Here is an 11,657-nt window from a genome sequence, read left to right on the forward strand (position 1 = left end):
AAGTAAGGAGGAGAAGAAGCGTGACTAGTTGAACTTCTCCACTCTCTTCTTTGGGGTTTGGGTGGGGGGCGAGGGTCTGGGGAGGAGTCCCGTGACTGGAAGCTCCCTCTTGCCTCCCAGATCAGCATCTTCATGACCCACCTGTCCAACTACGGCAACGACCGCCTGGGCCTCTACACCTTTGCCAACCTCGCCAGCTTCGTCAAGAGCTCCACCAACCTCAACCTGCAGACGCTGCCCCCGCTCCAGCTGGCCCACAAGTACTTCCAGCTCTTCCCAGAGCAGACAGACCCCCTCTGGCAGGTAATGCCGCATCCTCTCCCTCCTCCAATCGCAATCTACCTCCTGCAATAAGGATTTCTTCATGTTAAAAGGGGCCTTTCCTTCAGGGTTTTTGTTTTGCCTTCATAGGCAGTAGAAAGAGGAGATGAATAATATCTCACATTTCTATTTCGTCCTTCCTTTTTGCATCCTCATGTAAATCAAAACCATCTTGACACCCTAGAAAATAATGCCTTCAGAGGTTTCCTCTTTAACCTCGAAAGAAAACTTGATTAAATCAAAGTTTTAATCTTTTTTATTTTTCACCTCCTTCTTTTCCTTCTCCTTTCTCCTAATGACCAAAATTAGTCCTCAGTCATGCAAAACCATTATACACACATTGTGGGGTTTTACTCCTCAGTGTAACTAATGCTGTGCATTAGTGCATGACATTTAAATCCTGCAAAGACTGTTCATGCACAAAATTTAGTTAAGCGTGATGGACCCAAACACCTTTCCTCCCTCAGAACCCGTGTGACGACAAACGACACAGGGACATTTGGTCCAGAGACAAGACTTGTGACCACCTGCCCAAATTCCTGGTGATAGGACCCCAGAAAACAGGTAAGAACCCACAGATTTGTAACCCAAAGTTTTGTACCTGTGTGTTTGTGTCCTGCAAACAGAAGACAACTCCCTGCCACTTCCCACCCCTCCGCAGTTCCGCAGTTACTCCTTCACCGCCCGCAGAAAGGGACAAATGATTGTGCAGGGAAATGGCTTCACTCACCACGACAAACCTCATTCCTGGGATTTTAAAGTGCACACAGGATGGAGAGCCCTGAGATAGGCAACTCACTCCCCAGAACAGACCCCCAGGAAAAGCACCCCGAGGACAAAAGTGCAGTTCTGGGAGCCCCAGGAGCGTCATCCCACAATGAGAGCTTTTAGAAACTTTCCTGAGTGAATAAAGTCAAAGGTGCTTCTTTTCTCCTATTTCTAATGGCATCTCTTTTTGTCACCTCAGGAACAACGGCCCTTTATTTATTCCTTCTGATGCATCCTTCCATTATCAGTAATCTCCCCAGCCCAAAAACTTTTGAGGAAGTTCAGTTCTTCAATGGCAACAACTACCACAAGGGAATTGACTGGTAAGGAGAAGAACAAATTCATTATTAATACACGAGAAAATGACAATGGAACAATTCCAGAAGCATGTATGACACCACCATAATTACTGGATGAATTTGTTATGCTTGGCATTATCAGACAGAGGGAGAGTCTAATGGGTTATGATGGGACATTTAATCAAGTCCTTAATTTTGTTTAGATACTGCAGTAACAATTTGCTGAGTTTTCACACCAAGATTTCTCGTACAAGAGCCAGCTCAGGCATGATTTCTGTCTCCACGCTGAAAAGCAGCTCTGTATCTGCACTGAGTTACACCCTTTTCCTTCAAAAGTGGCTTTTCATGAAGTAAGGTTTGATTCATCCCTCCATGAGAATCCACCCAATCAATTTGAAATGGAGAAGACCATTCAAAGCCAAAATTCGAATCTCACATTCCAGAAGCGTCCCAAAGCAAAGATTTGTCAGCTCTAAAATGAAGTACTTCAGCAATGTTAAAATTAAATGGTTGGCATTTTGAAGCTTTTCCCATTTTTTTTTATCCTGCAGCTAAAACTGAACTCACTCCAGACTGTTGAAAGATATCCCTTTGACATCGAACTTATTAGCAAAAATCCCATCCGTCAAAGGAAAAACCTAATTACCTGACTTCGGGGTGGCTTTAGCTATTACCAGCACCACCTAAGAGCCAAGATGCATTCCCCTTCTTCCAGCCTGGAGTGAGCTGAGAAATTCAATTTTGCTCCTGCAGGATTATGTCTGAAAATCCGCCTTTTCACCCACCGTGAAAAGGGAACGCACAGGGATACGGCCTTTTGTGCTGCTGGGAATTCTAACGAGTCTCCTCCCCTCCCAGGTACATGGATTTCTTCCCCACTCCCTCCAACGTCACCACCGACCTCCTCTTCGAGAAAAGTGCCAACTATTTCCATTCTGAGGAGGCTCCCAAGAGAGCTGCTTCCCTCATCCCCAAGGCCAAGATCATCACCATCCTCATCGACCCATCCGACCGGGCGTACTCCTGGTACCAGGTACGGACAGATCGGTGGCGGGGGATGACGGCCAGCATCGGTGGGGATCTGTGTCCTTGAGCAAGGAGTGGGATTTCCTGCAAAGCACCTGCAGCCTGTGGAAGCAGGAGGGTGCTGAGTGCCAGCTCTTGCAGTTGGCACCTGGGACACCGGTGTCACAAACGATGAGAGTTCCCAGCACGGAGCTGCCACCAGCAGTAGACAAACAGCTTCATCTCAATTACTGCCCCAGCGCAGGGAGGGAAAGCTCTGCTCCTCCCCCAGGGAGGTACACGGAGAAGGGGAGCGTGGCCCAGCCAGGAAATCACAGGTCTGGATGCTGAGGAGCTGGCACCTCCCCCTGCCTCCCGTGAGCTCAGCAGTGAGTGGCTGTGCACACGTGTGCGCAGCATCTTCTGAAGTTTCTCAAAAGAGCTGTGCCTGGAGAGGTTGGCTTCTCCTCCCTTTGGAGACAAAAGCAAGCCTGTCGTTCTCCTGTGAGATCTCTAGGATGCTCCTTCTTGCCTTTCACTGAGCCCACACCTCTCCCTAACAAACTCCTTTTAGGCAAATGTTTAGGCCTCCACGTGAAATATGGTGTAGGCCTGCAGATAAAGGGAAGACTAAAAGCAATGCCAGAACAGACACAAATTAATCATGTTGCAATAAGCATGAAATACACCACTTCTGGTGGTTAGAAAGTTCTGCAAGCAATAAAACATGGCCTGGGACTGCAGTCTGCACCCTTTTAATATCTCATTTGCACCCTTCTACTCTCTCATTTGCACCTTTACAACTGCCACTGTGAAGCAGAAAAAAAAATTTGTGCCTGCCTTGGCAGGATTTGACTCCTCAGCTCCCAGGGGAACACCCTGACTGAATGGTGGCCCCATCCTGCTGCCTTGAACCCCCCCCACACTCCTACCTGGCACAAGTGGCACTGAGGGGGAGCCGAGGGCTGCCAGCACAGCTCTGGGAAGATTCAAGGCTTAACCTTCAGCATCCTTGTGACGTGTCCCCAAATATCTCCCGGCAGCACCAGCGCTCCCACGAGGACCCCGCCGCCCTGAAATTCAACTTTTACGAAGTGATCACGTCGGGCCCCTGGGCACCCTCGGAGATCAGGGCTCTGCAGAAGAGGTGCCTGAGCCCGGGATGGTACGCTGTGCACATCGAGAGGTGGCTGTCCCACTACCCTGCCTCACAGGTAACGCCCCTGCCTTCCCCTCCAGGCTTCCCAAGGCTGCTGGCTTCCCCAGAAACAGCAGCTGCAGCCTTGTAGGAAGCTTTGATAAACTCATTTGGAAAATGCCAGGGCTTTTCCTAAGCAGAAATTTCCTCCTGCTTCCCACTCACTCCCTTTCATAGAAAAAAAAATCTTTGGTCCTGGTATGGAATTGGCTTTTCTTGGGGTTAGAGCAGAAATTCCTTCTTTTGCCTCGTCTCCCTTCAGGTATTTTATCTTATTGTCTTTTGTAACCTTTCCCATGGAAAATTTACCCAAACACGGAGACCTAAAGAATGCTCCCGTTGCTAAAATAATAACAGCAATAAAACAACCCAAGGCAAACATTTTAATACTGCAAAATGCATCCATGGGCACTCTTTATCCAGGGACATGATCATATGTCAGTCTGCATGTCTACCTACTACGCCCTCTTATTAAACATTCAGGGGCACAGTGACACGTTTCTTGTCAAACCACTTGTGTTTCACAGTTATGGTGATTAATTTTACAAGACGCACAACAAAATTCCCTGATCAGGTGCACACACAGAGAGCACTCCCAGTACCTGCTAATGGGCACTCAGCAACATGCATTCCCCCCTTCCTGGGCACTCAAAAACTTAATAATTCATAATAAGCCACTGCAATAAATATAAACCGAGCCTGCCCAGAATAGTTATCAGTAATACTGCTTGGTATTCCAGCAGCCTTTGGGTGTATTGTCTTACTGTTTGCTTATGGAGGTCAATGCAGCTTTACATCACAGCAATCTTTAATTAAAAACCAAAAAAACCCAGACCATTGCCAACAATTTTGCAAGCCTTCATGGTTGATAGGCTGGTGGGGAGTTTCAAATAGATTGCCACAATATCACCTTTGAACATTTAATTCTACAGTATATATATGACCCTTTGTTATTTTTTGTATTCCGTGACAGATCTTCCACGGACACATCGTAAACCTCAGCAATATCTTACATTCTTTCCTTACCTCTTTTTCTGAGAATTCTCTGAGACTGGGGCTTGGCTTGGCAGATTTAACCCTTGCATTTGAAAAAGGGGCACACACAGAGTTACAAAGGTTCAACAACTTCTTAAAATTCAACCCAATCAAGTAAAAAGTAAACCTAAAGAGAAGTCCATCCATATTAATGTTATTAGCACTGCCCAAAGTCACGGGCTAACTTAAATCCAGGTTGTCACGGGAGGGAAGCAATGCCAGCAGTTTGTGAAGCTTAGTCCTGTTTCTAAACAACTGCCCCATTTCCCCCTGCAGTTGCTCATTATTGATGGACAGCAGCTGAGGAGTGACCCGGCCACTGTGATGGATGAAGTGCAGAAGTTCCTTGGAGTGTCTCCCCATTATAACTACTCTGAAGCTCTCACGTGAGTCTACTCCCCTTTTTACCTGCCCCAGGGGAGCAGGAGGTACATCCCTTCCCACCCAGATCCCCAGGTCATTGGTTAAAACAAACACATGATGACAATGATAATTTTGCAAAGCTTGGGCTTTTGTTCTGTCTGTCTGCAGGAGCTGAAGCGCAGGCTGTGTCAGCTGGGGCAAGTTCAGCTTACATGTTTTTATCCCATTCAGACAGGAGCCCAATGGCAGAGGCTGGCTTAGCAGCTCTCATTCCCTAATCCCATTTTCACACGTGGCTGAGGCTCCCGCAGGGGTGGGAGCGGGCTGAATTTCCCTCTCCCCTCCTAGTCCAGCAGAAAACCATAGGAGTTTCTGGGCTGAGCAGACCCCGGACTTTCCAGCTGCCCCACACTGCTCCCCTCTGCCCACAAGCACCGTTCAATGCTATTTATATCACAGGCACAGAGTGAGAGTTCAGCCCTTTAAGACGAGATCCTCTGCCAAAACCTTTCTCCAGAGGAAAAAATGTGGATTTCAGAATGTAATTTTTTAAGTCGCTGGCTTCCGAAGCCGATGAAAGAGAGGAGGAGTTTGAGCTCAGAGCTGAGCTACTGATGTTTGAACAACTGCTGCTGCACATCTGCAGTGCCTTCTGCTAGGGTTTTAAAGTACACACCCACAGACATATATCTTCCTTTCTGGAACTAAATTAAAGGCAGTGGAGTCACACAGCAAGAAAAAATTTGGCCTCTCCTACTGGTTTGGACAGGAAAAATGGATTGTAAACAGATCTATAAAATGATGCACTCACTGTTTGGAGGCATCAAGAATGCAAATGTGCTGTGGAAGCACGCACGGGTTGGGGATGGGAGAGAAAAATGCGTTAAACTGCGGAGTTGTTTTATGGCAGGACTTGTCAATGTGAAAAAGATTGCACAGGATTGTTCCTAGTCATTACTGCCTAACAAGTGCACGCCACACATCTTTAAAGTTGTCAGGAAGCAGCCCGAGGACCCAGTTCTGCAACACCAGTGAGCAACAAGTCCATCACCCTGAGTAATGAGGTGAAAGCCTCAGAGGAGGGTGAAACCAAACCAGGCAAAAGGGAAGGTGCCAACCAGAGCTGTGGAAGGAGAGCAGGGGGCACACAGAGGCTGGGTTGGAGGAAAATACAGGATTAGGGGAGTGTGCTTAGGGAAATGTTCTCTCTTGGAGTGCTGCTACATTTAGTCAGACTAAGAGGAAGCTCCTCACGGCGGCACTGCTCACCTCTGCACCCGCCCATCCCCAAATCCTGCCTCTCCCACGGGCTTACTCTGCAGGGAGAGAAGGTAACCAGGCCTGGGAAGGTTTCTGCTGACTGCCTTAAAAAGCTCCCTTGTAACTTTAGCCTCGGGGCTCTCACTATTTTTAAATAAATGCTTCCACTGTGCCCAATTACGTTTACAGAAGACCTGGGAGTTTTGTGAGACCTGAACACGGTGGGTTGAATTCAGCCTGAGCTGTCTTGCCCTCTTTTCCCCTACCCAAATTTGCACATCCTCTTCATAATGTTCAGTATGCCTCTTCTGAGGCAGAAATACTGTTTGGGGCATAGTTTTGCAGTCTTCCTTTCACCCAGCACACTGTATTGCTGCTCCTCTTGGGAAATCAGTGCAAGGCAGCAAAGCACTTCACCAGCAACAAGCAGATGGGAAAGGCCACAGCAGAAACGAATCCATCATCAATACACCCATTTAATCAATGATTTATTTGTTTTTAATTGATACAGCTAGTGAGACAAATTTAGGAAACAAAGGTCAGGCCTGCAGTAATAGGCTAGGAAAGAAAAAACCCTGAAATTAGTTCACTTCTGCATGGCGGAGAATGGCAGGTGCGCCCGTGTCACACAGACAGAGCCAGGGCAAAAAGGTGCTCTGTAACTAATTAACTCTGTGTGCCAGCCAATTATACTCCATGCTTCTCAAACATCTGCTGAAGAGCAGGAATGCACAGCATTTCAGTGCTTTATGCAGTGCTGCAAGTCCCACAGCAGTGAATTCCAAACTTAACACGCCACGTGCTGCTCATTCCTTTGTGGGTGCGTGTTTTAGAGCCCTAATCTAAAATTCCTCTACCTCTGGCTTTCAGACATCACAATCGAGTTGTGTGCTTCAGATAAGGCTGCTGAGACAGTGTTTATGCTTGATGCCATCTTTGGAATGAAAATGGTACTTAGATCTAGTGATAGGGAACAGCAGCTTCTCAGGTGAGGCTGAACACCCAACCTGTAATTCATTCAGGAGACCTGCAGATCAACCCTTCAAACTTGTACCCTGTGTGCTGACAAGTAGGATAAAAACTACTACTCAGCCTAGGTAAATCACAGCGTGAACAAACTCCCTGCCTTGAGCCACTTCCAAGGCAAATTTGCAGGAAAAAAAAATGAATCCCCAGAGTTTTCACAGGAGAGGAAAGCTGTTTCCCACTCTGACCTCAGAATTCCACTCATCTAGAGAGAGGTGTGCAGTGATAATTGTGGGCTAACACTCATGTCTCAGGAGCTGAGAGATTCTTCTCTGGTGAGAAGAATATTCTAAATATATTCTAAAATATTTAATCCTCTATAGGTTTGACCCTCAGAAAGGCTTCTGGTGCCAGTTATTGGAAGGAGGGAAAACAAAGTGCCTGGGAAAAAGCAAAGGTCGGAAATACCCACCAATGGACCAAGAGGTAAGGGCTTCCCAGAGATTTACAACTTTTAATACAGAGCCTGTGTTTGGCTCCCAAACTAGACACACTGCCGTATTTTTATTTTATTTATTTGTTCTATTTCCACCGGCTTGATATTTTAAAACACCAGGAAGAGGCGATGAACTGCCCCCTGTAAGAGCCCCTCTCTGGGAGCAGTGCAGGGATGCAGGAGCAGGAGCTGAAATCTTTCCTCCTTTAACCCTTGCTCTGTTTTGGTTTTTTTTTACCCCCCTCCCACTTCCTCAGTCTCGAGCGTTTCTGTCGAGCTACTACAGAGACCACAACGTGGAGCTGTCCAAGCTGCTGCACAGGCTGGGGCAGCCCCTGCCCTCCTGGCTGCGACAGGAGCTGCAGAAGGTCAGGTAGCACCCAGGGCACCCCGCCCAGGACCCTTCCCTTCACCGCCAAACCCCCGCTTCTCCGACTCACTCGTGATCGTCAGTACCGGACCTCATGGACAACGCTCTTCCTAGCAAAAATAAAACAACAAACCACTGAAGAATGATTTAAAAAAAAAAAAATCCCCCCCCTCCCCAGACCCGACAACTGTTCATACGCACGTGCTGACAGTTCGCAGCATCGACCGCTTCCGTCAGCTTCCAGGAAATAACATGGAGCTACGTGGCATTACCCTTTACCCAGGCCGGGATTCGTGCATAGCCCAGTTCCTCTCTCCACCAGGAAGTACCAGAAACTGTGTGTAGGACAAATTGCAGTCTGTCAGGACACGAGGCAAAGGATGGGAACATCTCTCCTGGACTCCGAGGTTGGTCATCCGCTGGGCTTTTCCCACGTTTTGTTTTCCAATGCTTTTAAACTCCAAGCAGGCCATGCAAGCGGTGCCCTGCCAATAACCTGCTGTCAGCCATTTGGTCTCTGTCTGGGGAGCAATGTTTATGCCCTGAAGCCTTCAGAGATGGGGTGAGTCGTTTAGGGCCCCAATCTGTAAGCTACCACAGAAAAATAACTTGAATGGACCTTTTTAAGGGTTTGAACACAAACCCCAGTCTGTTGAAGCAACACCCTTTCCGTGGGCTGCTAAGGTCAGCAAGTCTGGGCAGAGACTCGCTGGGAAATTTAAGAGGAGGGAGCAAAGACCCTTTAGGCATTTTAGCCTTGTAAAGCTTTTCCTCAGGAAAGCAAAACCTGGCAAAACTTTGCTATATGTTCTTTATGCAGCCCAAAATGCAGCAGGTTTCACTTTCAAACTTCTCTGTCTTTCTTAGGCACAAATAATTTCAGGTGCAGCAGAGGCCTTATGAGTTCCTCTCCCCATGGATTTGATCCTTACCTCCCAACTTAGGAGACAGACCTGCTCTTCTATTTTGACCAGGAGGACCCTTCAAAATGATCTAGGGCAAATTAAAGGCCAAATGAAAGGAACTTTGTGTGGGATTTTTGGGCAGAGGAGTCATTTACACACTTTGTATGTACCACACAAATCCACGCTCCCTTATCTTTTAGCACTGATAACACCGAAGATCACTTGGTGCGATGGGAGCTTTGGGTAAGGAAGGCTTGCTCCCTGAAGAAGATCTAAATCAAACACTTGGTAGAATTTTAGCTGTTAAAATGCATTAGAATTGGCTCATCATTAATTAACAGAGGACTTCCTAACTCCTTGATTAAAAGCTAAGTAAACATGACATTGGTTCCAGGAGCTTTTCAAGGAAATGAGACCAAGACCATAAAATCTAAAAAAAATCAGTTCTCCTTCTTAGCTTTTCATTTGGAAAGGAAAGAATTCTGTCTCTCCCAACCCTCAGCTCTGTGATAGCATCATGTCCTTAAAACACACCAGATATTTTTATGCCCCACTGTTACTGTTTTCAGTTTGAATGGGCATTCACGTTTCCGAGAGATCTCGTGTCCCATTGAAAACTGACATTTGAATTGACCTCATTATGTGTCATAAAGATGAAATAGCAGCATTTCAAAGTTTCATTCCTTCCACTTGCAATGGGACCCATCGACACAGAATGTCTCTGGACTGGCCTATGACAGAGGAGCCTTTGTGAACCACCTGTAAATGATCTCCATTTCTTTCATGCCTTTCACATCCCCCGACCACCTGACTGTCGGGATTCTTAAAGACCGGCAAAACAATCCCCGTAAAAATGAAACATTTATTCATGGCGAGGGGGTTCTAGCTGGGAAAGACAGTGCTGCTCCTTCTTTCCTGTTCCCAAGGCACGGGATTCACGTCCTTCACGTGGTGCAGGCTGCAAACCCGTAAGAGTTTTACACGCTGGAGGGCTGCAGATGCAGTGTGCTCCCATTCCCCTGGAAATACGGACTCCAGGGAGCTTTGCCACACTGAGGATCTGACCCTACAGGCCAGGCACAGACATCAGGGTCCATGGCAGCATATTTGGTGATTAAAGCAGGACTTTGGAGCTTGCAAAACCCAACTCCCATAACTGAGGTCGCCTCTGAGCACGAAGCAATCAGAATGGAATCCAGGCCCTCCTAAATCATGCACTGACCTCTCAAGGTCTAAAATAAAGTCGTGGGATTAACAGCCCATGAATGTTTTCTAATAGAGCAAATTTCCTCTCCGATAGGGGATCAGGCTGCTGAGTGTCCCCCCAGACAAATGAAAACGGTGGAATTATAAACTCTGGGGGGAGGGAATAGTCCTGCAGTGAAAGCACTGATGGGTCCAGGCTCTCTGATGTGATAATGAGGCAGCAGGGCCTGCCCTGAATACAAAAGCAGGAGCTGAATGTTTTCTCCTCTTCCCTCTCCTCCTTTCCCCTCCCATTCCTGTTAAAGTCTGAGCCAGTGAAATGGGGGAACATTCAGCCCCTGAATGGTCAGCCAAGAACAAATTGGGTGCGGGGTGTTCATTTCCCCTCAGCTGGGCCACCCTAGAGTGAGACATCAAGTCCAAACCAGCCACTTTGTTTCCACCAGTAGTGAATTCTGTTTATAATGAGTTAAAATTGACGCTTACAAAAGGTGTGGGAGCACATGACAGCTGTGTAAAACAGGTCCAACACAGGTACATAAATCACCAGTGGCCAAGTGTCCAGTTGTACTGTAGTTAAGTAAGATCCATTTGGCTTTTTCTTTTACCTAAGTGTATGTTCGTGGGGCAGGAATTTCCATCAGACAACATCTCTCACATTGCCTTTGTTGTCTCTTTTTGTCCTTCCAGTTCATCCTTTTAGCGTGACTGCAAAGGTGTGGACCTGCCTATGGATTGATTCGACTCCTCCATCACTCTCCTTTCCAGAAAAGCTACCAAAAAAATAAGGATTTGCAAGCGACACAGATTCTGCAGTGCTCAGTGCTCCAGTGACTGGATAACTTTTATAAGACTTATTATCATTTCTGTAGTATTTCAAAACAAAGAGACATCCTCTTGACAGAGCTGAAGGAAACACTTCACTGTCTTGCCCGAGCTCTTTTTTTTAAAAAATTTTTCTTTCCCCTCCTATGTGACAACAGCAAATCCAGCTGAACAAGTACTTGGTGTTGAAGCAAAAGGCATCAAAATAAATTTTGATCCCTCAAAGTATTTTTTGTTGGGGGGGTGGGAGGGTGTGGTGGGGGAAGTCAAAGGCTGTATTTGCTGGAATAGTTTTAAATAATTGATGTGCACACACCTGATTATCGGTTCTTCTCACTGCCGCAGAATAAACACTTCTGATGGTGTATTAGAGAGCGCTTTTCTTTAAATCTCCTTTCCCCAAATCCCCTTTCCCCTTTTCCTGAGCCAAAATCTGCTCTTCAATAACCCCTGCCACGTATTTCAAGTGCTCTGGTTCAGCTTCTCCTGCCTCAGCATCTCCTCAAGGCAACGCAGCAATGTGGGATTTACACCAGCACGGGCAGTGCCACTGAACTCCTCCATCTCCTCCACCTCCTCCTCCTCCTCCTCCTCCTCCTCCTTCTCGTCCTTCTCCAGGCAGGCAACACAAATTCAAGGC

At 47.0% G+C, this 11,657-nt stretch overlaps 1 protein-coding gene across 3 annotated transcripts in view; it reads left to right on the top strand.

Moving 5' to 3' along the window:
* NDST4 (N-deacetylase and N-sulfotransferase 4) overlaps positions 1–11,384 on the top strand; it is a 65,010-nt gene extending 53,626 nt beyond the window's left edge. For 2 of the 3 annotated variants that reach the window (XM_050320443.1, XM_050320441.1), the window contains 9 exons: positions 121–303; positions 789–885; positions 1,289–1,412; positions 2,247–2,421; positions 3,437–3,607; positions 4,903–5,012; positions 7,599–7,701; positions 7,969–8,643; positions 10,883–11,384. In XM_050320443.1, coding sequence (XP_050176400.1) covers positions 121–303; positions 789–885; positions 1,289–1,412; positions 2,247–2,421; positions 3,437–3,607; positions 4,903–5,012; positions 7,599–7,701; positions 7,969–8,088 — 1,083 coding nt within the window. In that variant the 3' untranslated portion in view covers positions 8,089–8,643; positions 10,883–11,384. The remainder of the gene's footprint in view (positions 1–120; positions 304–788; positions 886–1,288; positions 1,413–2,246; positions 2,422–3,436; positions 3,608–4,902; positions 5,013–7,598; positions 7,702–7,968; positions 8,644–10,882) is intronic. The other variant, XM_050320442.1, reaches the window with a different exon arrangement.
* The last annotated feature ends 273 nt before the right edge of the window (positions 11,385–11,657 follow it).

The sequence above is a fragment of the Myiozetetes cayanensis genome, unplaced genomic scaffold, assembly GCF_022539395.1.
Source record: "Myiozetetes cayanensis isolate MyiCay16 unplaced genomic scaffold, myiCay2020 scf24, whole genome shotgun sequence".
Taxonomy (NCBI): domain Eukaryota; kingdom Metazoa; phylum Chordata; class Aves; order Passeriformes; family Tyrannidae; genus Myiozetetes; species Myiozetetes cayanensis.